Consider the following 20090-nt stretch of genomic DNA (forward strand, 5'->3'; position numbering starts at 1 on the left):
GGAGTACTTGTGGCACCTTAGAGACGAACAAATTTATTAGAGCATAAGCTTTCGTGAGCTACAGCTCACTTCATCGGATGCATCCGATGAAGTGAGCTGTAGCTCACGAAAGCTTATGCTCTAATAAATTTGTTCGTCTCTAAGGTGCCACAAGTACTCCTTTTCTTCTTTCAACAGGTTTAGTAACTAGAGGCACCGAGTGGTCATTAACCTGGCAAGCGCCCCCGTCCCTTCCTCCAGCACAGACCCCCGGCGGCTGCAGCCCAGCGAGGCCGCTTGCAGTCGCTCCCCAGCCTGGGCGCAGGGCGCACCGCGGGCTGCCCGGGGACCGGGCGTTTGTTCGCTCTTGCTCTGCCTTGGATGAGCAAAGCGCCCCTTAGCCAAACGTACCTCCCGGGTACGGCCCCTTCCAGGGCCCAGCCCTCCAGCGTGGCCAAGGCGGAGGGTACCCCTGTCCCACCCCCAGCCTCTCCCAGGCCCCGGCCCCGCCGCTCCGCTGGGGAAAGCTCGCCCTGCAACCTCTGGCTCCCGAAGTTAGGGAAGGGGGGCAGGGGGGCGTGTCAGGGACCCGGGGAGGGGAACCCTGGCAGCAATAGCCGCGATCAATCGCAGGGAGTTCCTGGTCCTGCCCCCGGGGTGGAGGCGCCTGGGGGGCACTCGCGCTGCCCCCACACGTGCGCTGCCCCCCAAGCGCGCACCCCTGGAGCGCAGTGGGGAGGGGGCGAGGCCGCAGAGCTCGCCTGTTGCATCGTCCAGGCCGGGTTGTTTAGGAGTGTGAGTGAGTGAGTGAGTGATATCTGCGCCGGAGCCCCCTTCCGTGTCCTGGCTCTCGGCTGCTGCCGGATAGTGGCTGCTCCCTGCTCCGTGACACGTCCCTTGCAGCTCCTGTCGGGTCTCTCTCCTCCTCCCTGTGTATTTTTAGGTCATTGGAGTGGAGGGTAGGTAATCCCCGGGTTTAAGTTCCAAGGGGGCGGGTTCTGGCCGGAGGTGGAGTCACTTTTCATTTAAATCCCTGACTATAAAATGGGCTTAAAGAGACGCGGGATCCCAGCGGCGCTGCACAGAGCCCGGCAGGCAGGCGTGTATCGAAGGGGGCGGGAGCCCAGCAGCCGTCAAGATGCTCCACTCCCTCGGCGTTCACACCTTGCAGCTGCTCACCCAGGTCGCTGCCTGCATCCTCCTGTTCCCCCGCTTCCTGCTTACCGCGCTGATGCTCTGGCTCCTGGATTTTCTGTGCATCAGAAAGAAGGTGCTGCTGATGGGTAGCAGGGCGGAGGAGGAAGCCTGCCCTGCCCAGGAGCCGCCCCCGGACGACCCCCCGGTCTGCGTGTCCGACTCCAACCGCATGTTCACCCTGGAGTCCCTGAAAGCCGTGTGGCACGGGCAGAAGTTGGACTTCTTCAAGTCAGCCCACGTGGGCTCCTCCGCCCCCAACCCCGAAGTCATCCAGCTGGACGGGCAGAAGCGGCTCAGGATCCTGGACTACGCCCGAGGCAAGAGACCCCTGATCCTGAACTTTGGGAGTTGCACCTGACCTCCCTTCATGGCTCGCCTGAGGTCCTTCCAGCGCCTAGCTGCGCACTTCGTGGACATCGCTGACTTCCTGCTGGTGTACATCGAAGAGGCTCACCCCTCCGACGGCTGGGTCAGCTCGGACGCCGCCTACCAGATCCCCAAGCACCAGTGCCTCCAAGACAGGCTGAGGGCAGCTCAGCTGATGCAGGAAGGGGCGCCTGGCTGCCCCCTGGCTGTGGACACCATGGACAATGCTTCCAGCGCCGCTTATGGAGCCTTCTTTGAAAGGCTCTACATCATCCAGGAGGAGGTGGTGATGTACCAGGGAGGCAGGGGACCAGAGGGCTACAAGATCTCCGAACTGCGGAGCTGGCTTGACCAGTACAAAAACCGGCTCCAGAGCCCCAGCACGGTGGTCATCCACGTGTAAAAGGAAACTGTGCTGGGGAGAGGAGGAGGGGGTCCCGCACCGGGGGCGGGTGGGGGGGGGGGGTGGCAGGAGCTGTTCTCTGCTCCTCTCCCTGGGGACGGCAGGCTGCTGTGTGAGTTTCATGCACGTGCCACCGTTGCCCCTTCTCTGATCGAATCATGTTGATTTGCCAGCCCAGCTCCGCTCATGCTGCATGTCCTCGTGCATCTTGTAAATACCCCCACCCCCTTTTCTTTGTAACAAACAAAGCCTTTCCTATTTTTATGGAGGTTTTTCTAGGGGGTCTGGGTCCGCGCGTGTGTGTGTGTGTGTGTGTACACACGTACACGAGTGCTCTCTGCTGAGCGCCCGGAAAACACTAGTTGGGATTTCTAGTCTCTCTTGATGACGACCGATTTTGAAATGGTTTTCAAAACGCCAGGAAATCGAGTCCGATGTTGTTAGAGACTGGAAGTGCCACTAGCCGGGGCAAAACGGAATGTCCTATTTATGGGGTGTGTCTCTCTCTCCTCTCTTTTTTTTTTGTAAATTTTTTTTATGAAACTTTTTTATAGGAATAAAGATCTGGAATAAAACAACACGCCTGCTCTGGGCTCCTTGTCACAGAACTGATAAGCTAATGCAATCGCTACCTTGCAACCTCTCGCCGAGCGGCTGGGGGTCGGTCGGGCGGGCAGGAGGAGAGAGCTGGGGCAGGAGAGGCGGACCTGCACGGGCTGGGGGGGGGAGGGCGCGCGCGCGCTACCCCGGGCGCTTAGGGCCCCCGGACAGCGTCGGCGCTCTGCAGACAGCCTGCCCCGGAGGGTGCGTTACAGCCTCCCCCGCTGCGCTCCGCAAAGTTACAAATCAACCGCTACCGCTGCGGAGTCCCCCTGCGGAGATCGCGCTCACCACGCGCTCGGGGCTTTCCGCGAGGGGCTGCGCGCAGGCGATTCAGCCCTTGCAGCGTTGCTTGCTGACGCCGCAGATGTCTCCACCGCGTAGCCCAAACCGTGCCCCGGCTTCCCCGCTGCGCGCACTGCACTAACCTGCTGTGCTCCGGCCCGTGTACCGCCCCGCAAGGGCTGGGAAGCCGCTTCCCATCCGCTTACAATTTAGCGCATCTCCGAAAGCCCCGCTTCAGAGGAGGTACCTGGGCACCTGCCTAACTTTAAACAGCTGACGGCAAGGTGGCTACTCCCCTGCTTAAACTAAGGCACCTGTTTAAGCACCTCACTGACTCAAGCTCCAAGCCCTACCTGAACAAAGGACAGCTGTGCATCCCCTGAGAGCGGGCAAGTCCAAAATGCTCAGGGTTCAGAGGGGCAGCCGTGGTAGTCTGTATCAGCAAAAACAACGAGGATTCCTTGAGGCACCTTAGAGATTAACACGTTTATTTGGGCATAAGCTTTTGTGGGCTAAAATCTGATGAAGTGGCTTTTAGCCCAAGAAAGTTTATGCCCAAATAATGTGTTAGTCTCTAAGGTGCCACAAGAACTCCTCGTTTGTTGGTTTTTGTTCGTTTGTTTGCTTTGTTTTTCCAAAATGCTCAGTAATCTGAAATGTATTAGAAGAATGGGCTAGTGGGGGATGGTAGCCCTATTTTCACCTGTGTGTCATCAATCCCACAAGCTTTTCTGTAACCCAACCCTTGGGAAAATAGCAATTTGATTTCAAGTTGCAGGTGTTCGTTACTACATGCTGCTTTGAAGTCCTACGGTAAAAACCAAACAGGGAAAATAAGTCATCATTAATTTATGATGAAACCACAAAGGCTAAAACATTCAATTCATCTGACTTCTTAACAAGTATATGAAGCCCATGCAAGAATCCAGAAACAACACTTCTAAGTGATTATGCCCAAGTATTATTTTTTCTGCCTTGGACATGATCTTTTTGGAAACCATCAACAAATGATAGAAGGTTTAGAATAACCTTTCCTCATAAATCAGATTACAAAATGGGCATGTTTTATCTCCAAGAAAAGAAGGGGGGAGGGGTGTTAACATCTTCAAATACCTTAAGGGCTGTTATAAAGAGGATGGGGATCAATTGTTCTCCATGTCCACTGAAGGTATGGCAAGAAGTAAGAGGCTTTATCTGCAGCAAGGGATATTTAGGTGAGGTATTAGGAAAAGTCTTTTAACTACAAAGATAGTTAAGTTCTGAAATAGGCTTCCGAGGGAGGTGGTGTAATCCCCCTCATTGGAGTTTTTCCTGAACTGAATCCATTTGCTGTCACAAACATTAGTCACACACAACACGGGCCATCTCTTGTGCTGTGGGCTACAGGGGATTATGGTTATGGGGTTACTGCTTCTCATAGACATATAAAAGCTCTCACACATCTTCCAAACCTCCAAGAATAGTTTGCTTTCCAAAGTCAGGTGGTGAAGACTAATCTTAGCATCTGCAATGAAACCGTGACCCATGGGGGAAGTAACTCTTCTGAATTACCCAAAGCACTGCACTCACAATATTCACCCTGTGCAGCCCACCTCTTGTCTTCACTAGAACATTTTATCTTGTTTGAAAACAAGGATAAAGAGTCAAGTTATCTGCTACAATACAGTTAGGGTAGACCAGCATCATAGCAGCTAATTGTGATTAAACCTGTGTCCCCGCAGCAATTAAACACAATTACCTGCAATGATGCTGCTCACAATTTCAGTGTCAACCAGAAGTTGTGTTCATCATCAGATCAGCTAACTATGATGAAATGCAGATCCCAGCCGCATTTAGACACAATTAGCTGACATAATGCTGAACACAACTTGCCATGATCTAACATGACCAGACCTGTAGTCATGGTCAGCATTGTGTCACCTAACTGGGCTCTTCACAGTCTTCTTCAAATATGATGAAGAGCTCACCGTGGCTGCAGTTTACCAAGGCAGAATTTAGCAGTAGGATTGGTTCCAGATTTTAGTTTTTCCTTGCTTTGCAATAAAGTTCACCTTCTGCGTTCTCACTCCTCGTAGCTCTTAGTCCCATGTTTCTGGCACACTTTAGTTAAAGCCTGGAGTTTTCTGCAGCTTGCTAGCTCAGGCTCACTCTCATTTCCTGGCTCATAAAATGATTTCCACTCAGACAAAATGTGGAAGGAAGTGGTCCCTGTCTTTAACTGGCTTCCATAGTTAAAGGATCGTGCCTCAGTATACCTTCAGCTATTACTAAACTTTGGTAAAAGGCTATTGGAGGTCATCAGTTTTTTATCAGTTTTGAAATAAATCAGCTTCTAGATCCACATTCTTGCTTCTAAACAGAAAACAGATCACATATTTATCACTTTCCCTTTGATGAGCAACAGAAGATAAATATACAGTGAATGCCAGGAATCCTTGAAAGAGATCACACTTTCCCTCTTGTACAAATCAAAGTTATCTGATCCTGTTACATCCTCCACTCAAAATAAATCTTAAGCACTGAGGTTTCTCAGGGAGAGTTGTTTAGATCAGATTAGAACAATATGCTCCACTTCTGAAAAGCTCAGATATGTTAGAAGTATTTCCAGTTGCTACAATGTGTTGAGAAACTTGCTATTTTAAAATACATTTTATTGCCTTGGCTTTTTTACCTCCCTTCAACTGGATGACAAACAGAAGTCAAAAGGGATATATCAAACAGAGCATGATTTAAACTGTAATGATCTGTTCCTGTCAATAGTTAATTGAGTTATACTCTTAACATAATCACACTTTCAGTGTTCAAGCTTGGAGGGATAGAATAGGAAGGAACTTTTGGTGTGGTCTAAAGGGGATGCTTCCAGACCTTAAAAAAATATAACTGTGATGTAACATAATGCAATCTCCTGCTTTGAGCAGGGGGTTAGACTAGATGACCTCCTGAGGTCCCTTCCAACCCTGATATATGATCTGGTGCATTTTGAGACACATCTTACTACTAAATATTGTGTAATTCTCTTTACAAAATATATACAGTAAAAAGCTTACACACTTGTTTTAATTGAGAACTATTAATACTGGGCAAAGGAAGATATTTTATGACAAATAGGCCAGAGATCTTACTTATTTTTTAAAAAACTTTTTATTCTTTGTTTTTGCTCTTTGTTTCAAATTATCTGGAAGAAGAGAGAAAATCAAACCTCGTCCAGCAACAAATGGTGTCCGGGTACAAATCTGGAAATGAAACACTCAAACACTCCTGCAAACAATTCTTAATCTAACATTAATTTATTCTATGCTTCCTTCCACCCACAAGGGATACCTACCATTATTAGTTAGTTAGTTAGTTGCTAAGTGCTGTCAGAGTGCTCAGGTCTGTACACATATGCAGGAAAACAGAGGGCCTGATTATATTCGTTCTTGCACCAGTTTTACACTGGAATAATTCATCTGATATCAACGTACTGTCTCCAGATTTACATTGGATTTAACTATGATCAAAATCTGGGCTACTGTGTTTATCTTCTGTGACAGTTCAAAACCTCAACTTTTCTACAACGAATTGTAAAAAACCATCCATTTGTTTGCATTTATAGCTCAAGAAGCCATTCTCAACTGGAAGTATTTCCCCATATCAGGGTTGGAAGAGACCTCAGGAGGTCATCTAGTCCAACCTGCTGCTCAAAGTGGGACCAAGCCCCAATTTTTGCCCCAGATCCCTAAATGGCCCTCTCAGGGATTGAGCTCACAGCCCTGTATTTAGCAGGCCAATGCTCAAACCACTGAGCCATTCCTCCCCATACAGCCCTTCAGCAGTTTATACCATCAGCAACCTACTACATCTTAAAAAGAAAAGGAGTACTTGTGGCACCTTAGAGACTAACAAATTTATTAGATAAATTTGTTAGTCTCTAAGGTGCCACAAGTACTCCTTTTCTTTTTGCGAATACAGACTAACACGGCTGCTACTCTGAAACCTACTACATCTTGTTTACCTTCTTTGAACCTTACTAGCCGCCTTCCTCCATATAAAGTTTCTTCCACTTGAGAAGTTGTCTCATTTTGTTTGGTAGTTATAGCTTTCTTTGGTCAGCCATGCCTACCATTACCCTGCATCTTGAAACTTTCTCAGAGAGAGATTTTTCAAAAACACAAATGAGAGTTAGGCATTCAACTCCCATTGACTTTCAGTGGGAGCTGGACACCTCACTGCTTTTGTGTCTTTGAAAATCTCCAGATTGTTCAGCCTTTACTCACATGGGTGAATACTTGCTCCCTTTCATCCCACTGAAATCAATCTTGCTAGTTGTGTGGGTAAGGATTACACAATCTGGTCCATGGAGTTTATGTGTGTTTCTAACATCCAGGCTGTCAGGCCTTTCTTGTGTCTCTCTCCAAACTCATGGCTCATTCCCTTTCTCTGGCTTGTGCCTCTTGTTTATATCTTTATATCCAATATTAATTGAATCCCCACATTCCTGGATAGGGCGTATATTTTAAATTTCCTCTCATTTAACACAACTTATTTCAAAAGATCCCGTTGAGCCTAGCTAGGTGTTAGGCGTAGACACTCTGAATCAGATCTTGGCCCCTGACCTCTGACCCCATCTCCTTTGCCATGCAGCACAAAGAGGATGGCAGCCCTGAGGCAGCAGCTGGGATTCCCCTAACACAGGGGAAATTCCCAGGTGAGGTAAAGCCAGCATATCAAGCTCTATCTCACCCATCCATAGGCCTAGGAGCCACTCCTGGATGGGCCATGTGACTGGGGGGCAGGGATACATCTGTCCATCTGGCACAATTTTGAGTAATCTCTAGGCTGCACTAAATTGCATTGTTGTCTGGTTTGATCCCCAGTAAGGCTAAGGATCAGGGCAGTGGAAAGGTGGCTTAAAGCCATTTTCCCCCACTACCCACCCCATTCAAGATTATACACCAAACACAACTTGGCTGGAAATGGGATCTGATCCAGAATCTTTGAATATTTCACTTAGCTTCACATCTATTCCAAGATGTCCTGAATAACATAAAGTTCATTTACATGTGTACAGTTCCTTCCCCTGGGGCTTCTTGCTGTTCTTACCTGACTGGTTAGACAGTATGTAAGTCCCTTGTAGTCCCAACAGTAAGCCGAGTATGTGTATTTAATACCTCCAGTTTATATCTGATATTATCTCTCCTGGATGGTAAGTGATCCACCACAGTATTCACACCAGCTCTTTATACAGTGAAGCAGCTCACTTCCAATGCTATAGTTACTGTAGTAAAATACTCAAAGCTTTTCCAAAGACCCAGTACTTCATATCTATGGTATTTTCTATGTCCATGTCCTTTGTTAGTTTGAAATAGAAATAGATTATAGAAATATCTCCTAAAAATAAACATTCTCATGTAGCCTGAGAGCAAATTTACCCCCCCCCACCACACATACACACCACCACACATTTCACCTGATTCTGATATCTGTAGTAACAAACGAAAGCAGAGCGATATCTATTATGACTTTTTAAAATAGTTTTTTAAGGCTGCTGAGCTATGGATTGAGGAAATTCTGGGAACCATACAATACAGAGCAAAAAAAAAAAGTTTCAAGTTATTTGATAGCAGCACTTAACATTTGTCATGAAGGACAATCAGGAAAGAATACTGTGCGAAGCTGTTGTCAGCCAGATTTGTGGCACATGGACGTAGAGAACATGCATACAATTTAAAACAGAGATCAAAATTAGCCCAAAAGGTTTTGGACAAGGTGGGGAAGGGGGGTGCATTTTATAAAGGGAAGCATTTATTTGAGAAAGTGATAATTGTATTAAAAATTAAGCAAACTACCAGGATGATTTCTTTTTCTCCTGTCAATGAGAGTTAGGATCCTTCTACTAGGCTATATGTCAAGTGACTAGCAAATGACTCTAGAGAAACACATGAAGTATCAGGTGGTACTGAATTTGAGTTTTTCTCCACTACTCTTTGCAAGTGTATTTTCGCTTTCAGTTGTGTATTTGTTTTCTAAAAGATATGCCCAGTAAAAAGAAAAGGAGTACTTGTGGCACCTTAGAGACCAACAAATTTATTTGAGCATAAGCTTTCATGAGCTACAGCTCACTTCATCAGATGCATTCAGTGAATGCATTTCCACTGAATGCATCCGATGAAGTGAGCTGTAGCTCAAGAAAACTTATGCTCAAATAAATTTGTTAGTCTCTAAGGTGCCGCAAGTCCTCCTTTTTTTTTTGCGATTACAGACTAACACGGCTGCTACTCTGAAACATGCCCAGTAAAGTAATTACCATTGTAGCTCTGTTTTTCTGAAATTCATGCAAGTTCATAGTTTTAAAAATTAATGTTGAATCAAAATTATGTGTGTAATATCACAAATATACAACTATAATATGAAGCTGCATTGACAAAAGTTTTACCTGTTTGATGCCTTCTCGAGACCATTTGTGCCATAACACCTATAAGAAATCAGCCAGTGGCTAATGGGTAGGCTGAGATGCAATTGAGCAGAGATGCCATAAGATGGGGGAGGGAAATTCAATGAAAAAAAATCACTGAAAATGTTCTTTTGTTTGGCTGAATTTTCAAAGTTTTCTGGCTAGCTTTGGTGGACAGCTGAGGGGGATTTGGAGAAAGTCAATACTGATTTATTTATGGAATTGCGAACCTAAAATCTACACATAGGAAATGTATGTAAATGCAGATATATAGATAGATAAATTGGGTATATTTGATTATTTTTCTTCACCCCACATTCCATATGCTCATCTTCTTAGAGCGTAAGCTCTTCAGGGCATGGCCTGCTTTGGTGGGCTAGATCCTGCACATGGACGTGCCCGGGCACAAGCCTGCACCCATGCAGAACCCCACTGATTTCAAGCACAAGCATAGGACTGTTCCCAGGTGGATCCATTTGTAAGATCTAGGCCTATGGTTTCTATGGCACCCCGCACAACTGGGCCCTCATTCTGACTGGGTCCACTGGATGCTACTGTAGCATAAGCTCTTATCAACAATGTCCTTGCATGAAGTAATACATAAGATTAATGCAAAGTACAAGTTTCCCTGTGAGTATGATGAGCTTCACATCTCACAGCCAGCTGGTGGTTCGGCAGCTTTCCATTGCATCACAGTACGCTATGGGCTTTGACAGGGGCCTTTCCATTGACTTCAGTGGGCATTGGCTCAAGCCTTAGGGCATCTAAATGTTGAAAAGTTGGTGCATGCTCCGGCCCCGGGTACTTCTTTGCAAAAGTGTAGGATGCAGCAAGCAAATAGGCTCCAGGGAGATTAATAAAAACACAGTTGCAAATATGGCATCTTTATCTTGGAACTGAAAGTGAGGGCGTTTGAGACAGGTCCACACCCTGTCAATAAGGCTGCACACCTCTTGAGTCAGCGTGGAGGGTAGGTGTAGCTACACACAGCAGTGAAAAGCAGGCTGCGTCCACACTGTGGTGTGTAGTTACATGTCAGCGAAAAGCTCTGACATGGGGGAGGCAGTGGGGAAAGGCTCGGTAGCAGGGAGCTGCTGGAACTTTTCCTCACTGCCTCCCCCTGCCAGAGCCTTTCCCCGCTACCGGAGTCTTTCACAGTGGCAGAGCTAGACTCCAGCAGGTCCCTGTGGTGGGAAAAGGCTCCAATAGCAGGAGGCTGCTGGAATTTTTTCCCACTGCCTCCCCCCTGCCAATGTCTTTTCCCCCTTGCTGGAGCCTTTCCCTCCAGTGGGGAAAGCCCCCAGCAGCAGGGAGGCAGCTGCAGGACACTCCACTGCTAAAAATAACAGTGCAGATGAGGAGGCACAACTTGGGGGAGCAAAGGGTTCAGGCATGTCTTTATTCACATCTCTGTCTACACTGCTGTTTACACCCGTGCTAGGAGGGCATGCAGTGTATGTACTCTACAGACAGCCAAAAGGAGCATGCAGTGTAGACATACCTTAGGTGTACCTTCATGTAACATACACTGTGAAAATCTAAGAATGTAAAGAAAATATCCAGGGTCTAGATGAGAACATAAACCTGCTGATAGGCTACACATTGCCAGGGCTGTGCTTTTCTCTTTGCAGCAGTGCTTTTTTTCTAGCCGTACAGTGCAGTAACCAGGAAGATAGGACAACCCGATTCTCAATATTCCATTAGCTCTATAATTATGTTTATATTTCCCAAAGCCACGAACACTATTTTCTTCAGTTTTAAACTTCCTGGAAACTTCCTATCTTGACTAAGGCTGTCATCTTCTTGGATTTAGGCATCCTACATTTGAGATTAGGTGCATACAATCTGCTGCACATTCATGATTTTTTTTGAAGATAAATGTGAAGGCTTTGTAGTGAGCGGGTATGGTCTCTACAGTCCTGTCTACCTTAAAGAAATACTCATGAGTGTACAGCCATGGAGATGCAAAGCAGGATTTACACCAGTGCAGTTTCAGCTGGTAACACAGAAATAAGCTACACTGGTTTGAGCCCGGCTTTGCATTAGGGCAGTATTTCTGCATCAGTTTTGCTCTGAAATGCAACTACATTGGTGCAAATTTACTTAGTGTAAACAGGGGTTAAGTTTAATGGACAAACTATGAAGAAACTGCTGAACACTGACTGATTGGACATTTTTAGTCAATACGCAATTATATTCTTTAAAATTCGAGCATGCTTGGTTTCTCTGACCTTCGGCACGACATTTGTACAGAGGTTTAAGGGCCAAAGCTTTAGTCCTACCTAAATCACCTTTAGCATATAAAGGTGCTCCTTAAATTCCAACATATAAGGGGTGTCACCCTTAAGGGTTCAGCCTGTAATAGATCACTCTCCCCCTCCCTCAGCTAATCCCAATCAGCTGGAGATCAGGTTGCTCTATTTAGTTAGCAGACCTCTGAGGAAGAGCTGGGGATTTTCATATGGAGCTGGGTGAGCTCAATTAGAGAAGAGGTGAGGTGGCAAATGCCCTCTGTATGAAATACTCTGACAAAAAGCTGAGAAGCAGCAAGGGGAGGAAAAGCAGACAGGCTACTCCCAGGGTGAGTTGGATGCCTAATTGGAGGCAGGATCCCTGATAAGCTGCAGCCTGGGGAGCAACGTGTGCCAGCCCCTGGGGTTGTGGGAGCATAGAACTCTAGGATGAGGTGTACGGAAAGCCTATCACAATTGAGGTGTGTCCGGGAGGAAAAAGTGGTCTGCTGGGGGGAAGGTCTGGCTGTGGTCAAGTTTTTTGTTAGACATTGGTAGAAAACTCAGAAGCCTTGGAAGGGGCTGGACTTTGTAAAGTGGTGTGGCTAGAAGACCAAGACACTGCTATGGCCAGAGTACACCAACAGAAGATGAGGGAAATAGTGCTGTAATACCATATCTAGCCAGGAGACGGTGTGTTGGGGCAGCAGTTTTGCTACAAGGCGTTATAAGTAGAATCCAATTTCCCTGCCCATTATATGGGTGATGTGTGGGTAGCGGGGCTATACAAGAAAAGGGGATGCTGTTTTATCGGAGACCACATAAGGGGAAGTGTGTGTATTCGTCCCTCACAGCTTGCTGGAAACTGGAAAAACATCTGTTGACTGTTGCCTTGTGTTCGCTGTCACTTTGATCCTGTTTTAAAGCCTTCTTTATCTTAATAAAGCCAATCCTAAGGAAAGGGACTTAAAATAAACTCTCTCCAAACTCTCCTTCAGTTCATCTTCCCAGATGGTGTATCTGCCTACTGTCTTGGAAGCAATTTCTACTCATTGATTTTAATACCATGTGTTAACTTTAATACCAGGCATTAAATCAGGATACATCTGTTTGTAATACTTACTATTATATCCATCCTGTTGAATGTACCATCACTAGTAAATACAACAACTCAGTTTTTGGAAAAGAAGTCAACGCTCAAGCCAGGCTTTTGAGCAAGTCAAGAGACAGCTAAGGATATTATGGGCGTCTGTACTTCACTCTTTAATAAGGCCAAATAAAAACATTACTGGATGGGACTAGTATCAGCTGCTACTTTGATACAGACAAGCAAAGATGACGGCTGATGGTTGTAAATTCATCATGAAGGATACCACGCTGTGTCACTTAGTTTGGGGGGTTTTATTTAAATCTCATGCAAGACATAGAAAAGTGCAATATTAACTCGTGAGTATTTGGACTGAGCTGCATATCCATTACTGGGTATCTCAATAAAACGTTTCCAAGTCATGACTCAAACTTACCTGCTACACAGTTCAAAAAAATGCAGATTGTCTTGGTATATTTTAATGATTGCTGAAATGTGATATTTGCAATGTTCATTTTAATGGTGTGGGGGTTTTTTGGTTTTTGGTTTTGTTTTTTCAAATCTGTCTGCAATCCTGTCTGTTGATAGGGGAATCTTATATGGCCTTGAGTTGCAGATTTTGTCACCAAGTTTGAGTCTGCAAATGGCCACTTATGTTCAGTATGCTTTAAAAAAATCCTACCCTGAAATCCACAACAGGATTGGCAATATTAGAATGAATAACTTATGTTAACATCTTCATACATGAGGCATTTCTTAACTACTGACTTGGGATGATGCTCAGGATATCTGGGTAGAATTATTTGTTTAGTCTTTCTCCTGTTCATGTATCATTCTTGATATTAAAAGTATTGATAACCCTTCATTGACTAATAGGTGAACAAATTTCAACCTAGCACTTTTAAACCCGTTGTTTCGCCTCTGCTTATTTGTAGTATGTGATTGGTAATCTCATATCCTGTTGGTTTTGTTCCCCCATTAGATGCCTGAAAATTCTTTAAAAGGAGTCTAACAACTAGCAAATAACACTTATTTGGTATGAATAGTCATTTATCAAACACTTAAGATTTATGAATCTCCAATGGACATTTGAACACTAATGAACACCTAATAATATGACCATAAAAATTATTTGAACTTACTCATCTTATTTTGCACTATTCATCTAGCTCTAGTTCTCAGTACAATGCAGGATAGGGACCAAAACTGCTATAACACTTAATAAAGAGGATATACCATAAAACTTTCTTTCACTATTTTTGCAGAATTCTAAACAGTCAGAGCGCTTATGTCTGTCTCTTACTGCATCCAAGACACTGCATAACAATTTATTCTACAGTCAAACAGTTAAAAAGAAGATTCTAGGAAGTACAGCTGAAGCTTACTCCTCAAAAACTCCACATTTCTAAAATTACAGAATATGTGGCATCTGATACTGTATATAAATCAAACTGGGCTCTAGAATGCTGACACTTATTTTAAACAGCCTGTGCCAGGATATGCCAGACCCTCTGGGACCCCCCCCGCTGGAGGCATCAGGGCCCTGCCACACCTTGCCCCAAAAAAGGGCAGTGAAAGGGGTCCTCCAAGATGCCTAGAATGGTTTTGTTCTGGGCCCGGCAGCCTAGTATAAAAAGACCTGCAGGGGCAAAGGGAATTCAGTTCCTTGCTGGAGCTGTAGGAGTGTGGCTGGCTGATGGAGCTACAAACAGGGCAGTGCTGCCAGAAGCCAAGGAGGGCTAGAAGGAGTCTTGAGCTGATTGCTGGGACTCTATTAGGACAAGGCCTTGAGGTAAGGGTGACGATGGCACAGGGAAGTGGCCCAGGGAATTAGAGAAGCCATGTGACATAGTTAAAGGGACACAGCAGCTGGCTGCTACCTACAGGGTCCCTTGGCTGGCACTTGGAGTAGTGGGCCTGGATTTCTCCCCCTTCCACCCACCCCCAGTTAGCTACTGAGGGGAAGTAGCCTGGACACTCAGGCACCTCAGAGGGGGAACTGAACTATAGTGGCCCAGCTGAAGGGCTGTAGCCAAGAGTGCAAAGACATTGTCCCTGCTCTGGGTTAGGGCAGTGCCCCAAGGCTCCCTCCCTGGAGACAAATCGAGAGAGAGAGCAGGCACATGCACTTGCCCAAACGGATGCTCACGAGAAGTGAGTGTACCCCGTTACACAGCCCTTGTTAGCACTGGTGAATTTTTCAAAAGTGCCATTGATATCTAGCTTTTACTGTTAGTGTCCTATGAGAGAGCTCTAGCAGTCTCTAAAAAATGCCCTCTGTGACCAGAAATTCCTTCCAGAACCAGAGAAACCTTTATTAATTAAAGTTTTGTCAAACCACCACATTTCACATGCAACATTTAACTGGAATTTTTTTGAATAAAAATGCTTCCTCAAAAAGTTCCTCACAAGCTCTTGTGGAGTCATTCACTCACTGGTGTGAAGTTGAATTCAATATTTGGTTGGACAACATGCTAATGCATCACCTCTGCTGAAAACGTGGCTAAGCATTGGCTAGCATCCCTGCCTGTACAATCAAATTCTGAAAAGCAATGAATCTGCCCCCACCAGTGGAATCACATGTTCTCAATCTGAACAAATCTATATTGTCTGACTACTTCTCCCAATCTTCAGCCTCTCTCTTCTTTCTTCCTCTCCAGCTATGTTCTTTCCCCATCACTACATTCTTGTGTTGCTGTTCTGCTGCCCTCCAGTCTACGTTCTGGCATTACAGTGAAACTTCCAAGAATTCCCTTCTTTGAAGTGTGTTTGTGAATCACTCTGTAGTCTTCAACAATATTTTTAAACCCCCAAAATTTCTTAATCGCTCCTGAGACCCACAAAATAAAGTAAGGATATTACCTTTCTAATGTGCAGCCTTGGTTATTTTTTTCTTTTGCTACCCACACTCTCTCATCTCTCTCCAGATGCTCTATTCTGCTCTCTTAGTAGAACAGGCGTATGGTTTGCAAGCATGCCAGCATCTGACTTCACATTTCAGTTATTTTATTCCTGTATAAAGCATAGAGGGATGTGGGGAGAGGGGTAAAAATAGCTTTAATGGGGTATCTAACTTTTCAGAAATAAAAGGTGTAGTGTTCTATGAAACTAACTGGGGCATGGCAGTTCTCAATAATAATTGATCACGTTGGGTATCCCACTTCCAACAGTGACCTATGTCTGATGTTTCAGAAATAGGTCAAAATGCACTGGTGCAATGGTGTCTACAAAAAGAAGGAAATGCCTGCCTGACCCCTGCAGTGATCAGATAAACCCTGCAGTGGAAGAGTTGGTTATCCTTTACTTAGTAACATTAAACTGATCACAAAACTACACAGCCTTATTTAGCTATTTGAGGACCTTCCATTTTAAGGAGACAAGGAGAGGAGAACCATTCTGAATTCTAATAAATTATGGTAAATTAATCCGTTATTTCTCGGTTTATATTCAGTGCCCTCTTCTTTCTATTGTTCACTGAGGATATTTCTGTTTGTATTACAGGGGACTTATCTGAAGTTTGTCTGAGATAAAGGTTTCCCACCTCAATGTTACAGTCTGCCCCACAGCTGCTCAAGCAACACGCTAAATGGATAAATCTCAGGGTAAGCATATACATTTCATGTTTATGAACATGATTCAGTAAGAGAGGTCCCTAAAGACAATAGTTATCTGAACAGTCCATGAAATTGCTGGAGAGAGAACTTCTTGCTTGAAGCACTCAGGGATGGTTAAGTGGCTAGTGAAAGTGGTTAGTAAAAGCTGTCATGTGCTTAGGTAGGATTAGGAGGATGAGGGACCCATGATTAGAGACTCAAAGTAAGTCGTTAACCATTTGAAAAAAAACCCACACTCAGTCCTCCCAAAATGATTGAAAGATGAAAAGTTCAGTAAACTTCCCATGAGAGAGGGGATTTGAGGCAGGAAAGAAGAACATTGTTATGATAATGGAACTTGCCAAGCCAATTTGCAGCAGCCTCATCAGCGAAGTGCAGAGCCTTCAGACCACCATCCAATCTGGTCAGAGCTGGCAGCCAGCAGTGAGGTGTGATGTCTGTCTTTGACCACAACTGCATGTGGGATCTTCTCCTTGGCCCCAGGTGTGATGGCTGGCTGCACACTGACCCTGTGCCTATTCAAAATCGGTTCAGAAAGGCCCATGAGTGGCATGGCAAATCAAACCATGGTACATGCATGGTTGGGTATATTATAAGAGACCAGCTTCTGATATCAGTTGCAGACCATTCTTCATGCCACATTGATGTCAGAGAGATAACTGGACAGGGCAAGTGGGCCCGCAACAGGTGCCTTGACAATAAGCACTCTCTTGGGGGGGGGGTTGAACAGTGTACTGTGTACGCTCAGGTTTGCTCTGATCTTCTCAACCATTCTGGCTGTAGCATCCTCCTGACAGATGCGTAGAGGAGTGACGTTGCTTAACACAGGGAACCACATTACTGTTGTGGGTCAAATCATCCCGGTTATGATGCACATGATTGGGTATAGCTAGGTGTCAACCAACTTGACATGAGAAGAACCGAGCCGGACCACAGCACAGTCTTCTGCTGCGAGAGTAACAGAAGACTAAACCGATGATCAGAGAGTTTGAGCATTTGATCCCCAAGAAAATGTGGCCAATTTGCATAGAAGGCTGTTATGTATCCTCATCATAGCCACAGTTTCCCTCAGGTGGTTAAGATATGTGAGAGATCTATCTAGAGTTACTCCAAGATAGAATGTGTGGGATTCATATTTCAAGCAATGACCGTTGAGAAAGATATTTCATTCTTGATCTGCTCAGCCGTTGCAAAGATGGAACACACTTGAAACAGTCTTGGTCAAACTTGGTTGTTCATGTCATGGATACTGTCATGGATTACAGTATTCGGCCAATCAAGTCAGCCTTTAGGGCACCTTTAAGTTCTGGGAATCACCATGCTTGGATGCCTAAGCAAATACCATCCGTATATGTGAACTTGCAGGACTGAGTGAGTGGAAGGTTGTTTCTGTACGGTTGAATAGCATCAGCACCAGCACAGTCCATTGGGTAGACCATTGGTTTGTCTTTTTCACACATTAATTCTGCCTCCCATGTACACTCGGAAATGTCTGTTGCAGAGGAGAAGTTAAGCAACACTGACTACCCAGGTGGGGTAAGAGTCCATGTGCCAGGCCACATCATATTCTGCTGTTAGGTCTAGAAATAAGGCTCCTCCCTTCTTCAGGTTTTTCTGAAAATCATTATTAATGACTGTTGTCAAAGCAAGCAGTTGAATGCAGGTGCTCTGGCCTCTCCAAAAGCCTGCTTGTTCGATGCTGAATATTGACTCCACTTGTGGGGAGATGCAATGAAGAATAAGACACTCCAGCACCTGGTATGGCACAGACAACAGATATGAGTCGATAGCTTGCAATATTATGTGGGTCTTTCTCCGGGTTCAAACCCCTTCCATTTTAAAAGCATTTGCAGTTTTTATCTTCAGTTACTGTAGATGTTCAAAGTGGGGAAATCCCCAGTTGTCTCAATGTCTTTCCATTAACTTTAATAGCTCATTCTTGTCTTTTCTGGGTTGTATAATGGATCATTCCTTGAGTCTGGTTTTGTGTAAACACCTGGCTTGGGGTGCCCTTCCCTAGCTGATCGCTCACTGTCCTGCTGTGAGGTGGAGCTGATGTTTGAGCCCAGTTCTCTATATACATATATATCCAGGCCATGGTTTTGAATTTATCTCATAGTGATTAAGTTTTGAACACTATCTTCCCTAAAGACCTTAATTGACATATTTGTACAGCACAATAACCTTGTATACAATCAGTTGATTCAACTGCTTATTCTTGAGTCAAACCCTCTGTTCTCCCATTGGGATATCTGGACCCTGATTGTCACAGGACATTGGAGACAAGATCAGATTTTCTTAGGAAGGGGTGGGAGCAACAGTTCTGAGTAAGAATGGAATGGTGGTAATGATGCAGGCAGCTAATGTTAATAAGCAAGATCATCCAAGAAACAAACTCAGCTGGGCTCAATTTTTAAATGCACCTCAAACTTGTCCAATTTGCTCATGCTTTGTTCACCTCAAAATGATCTTTGCTCATTACCTATACCTAAATGCAGGCAGAACAACTTTTCCATTACTTTCAGCAGCGTTTAGCTTCTGCTCTGTCTGTTTTTAAGCAGTCAATGTGAATTACTTTTTGAGCTGCTCTTATATTGATCCTAAGCTTTTTGAACTGGTGCTGCCATCGGGCTAAGAAGTTTGAAAATGAAAAATGACCTGACCACGGGTGTTCTTGTGACTTTATGGAAAGTGGTCACTCTTCTAGGAAACAATAGGGCCAATATTTTCAAGTGTGGGTGCCTAAAGTTAGGTTCCTTAATCCATATTTAGTTTCTTAAATGCCAGCCTTATTTAAGTGACAAGCACCCACAAATCCCAATAAACATAATGTGAGCTCAGGAACTCACTGCCCATCATGAGTTTTTATAATTAAGGGTCTAGATATAGATTTAGGAGTCTAATTTTAAGCGCCCAGGTTTAAAAATTCTGATTTAAGTTTGTGGGGGCGGGGGGGGGGGGAATTTCAGATCTTTGGTAGCTGGCGACTGTGTTTGTTGGCTCAAAGAATTTCCATTTCTTATTAGTTACTTTGACTGAAGGAGTGTCCAGTAAATCTTCCTCTTGATTCTTCTGCACAGCAGCTATATGTCCCTTTTTGTAGAACTACAATAATATACCATGCTGTTTTACACCAAGGACATGTGATGCACCTTTCAATGGCAAGGATTAAAATTCACATACATCAGCTGGTAACATCTCTGCATTCCTAACTTCTGCAACTTATTTCTGCATTCATACCCGCTAGAATCCAAGAAGATTCAATCCCGTTATGACCTAACCAGAGCTAATATTCGATGCCTCCAGCAGGACAAGGTGTTAATACTGCAGTGTAGACAATGACCTCTGCTCTGAGCAGAACACCTCAAGCACAGAGAAAGGAATTAAGTTAATTGCTAATGAATAACTAAAACTTCTGACTCTCTCTGGAACTGCTTTCCCGACAGGGCTTCCTCCAGCTTCTACATAATAATTAAAAGCAGGTTTTGGTGGCACCATTTCAGGGAGTTTAAAGCAAGCAGGAATTTCTGAAAGTGAGTTATTGTACTTTTTTAACAGCAAGAAGTGAACAGAATAAGCACTTTTTATCTCCTGATTTAACACACACAAGAAAAGAAGAAAATGGAAACAGTGACGGGAACAAGCAAATAAAAAAATACAAGCTATGAAAATTAAGATTGATGTAAACTGGGGGAAAGGGTTATTTAATGCAGGGATCCAATTCAACCTGTTCTCTGATGTTCATCTCCTCTGGCCTCTCTGCTCCAGAGCTCAGACTTCCAGATCCATTTGAATGTACAGCCAAAGCAAAAATGGATCACGTTCTCCAGAAGTTGCCTATACACATTTGGAAAAGAAAGCACATAATGTGATATATGAAGGATCATGAATAGAC

The 20090-nt window shown here is 44.7% G+C and overlaps 1 protein-coding gene across 1 annotated transcript; it reads left to right on the forward strand.

Annotated features, from left to right (window-relative positions):
- The first annotated feature begins 1001 nt into the window (after positions 1–1001).
- On the forward strand, positions 1002–2525 carry DIO3 (iodothyronine deiodinase 3). Its single transcript, XM_038406426.2, has one exon. The coding sequence runs from the start codon at positions 1118–1120 to the stop codon at positions 1943–1945; it is 828 nt and encodes a 275-aa protein (XP_038262354.1). The 5' UTR covers positions 1002–1117; the 3' UTR covers positions 1946–2525.
- Positions 2526–20090: the final 17565 nt, after the last annotated feature.

Source organism: Dermochelys coriacea, chromosome 6 (assembly GCF_009764565.3).
Source record: "Dermochelys coriacea isolate rDerCor1 chromosome 6, rDerCor1.pri.v4, whole genome shotgun sequence".
Taxonomy (NCBI): domain Eukaryota; kingdom Metazoa; phylum Chordata; order Testudines; family Dermochelyidae; genus Dermochelys; species Dermochelys coriacea.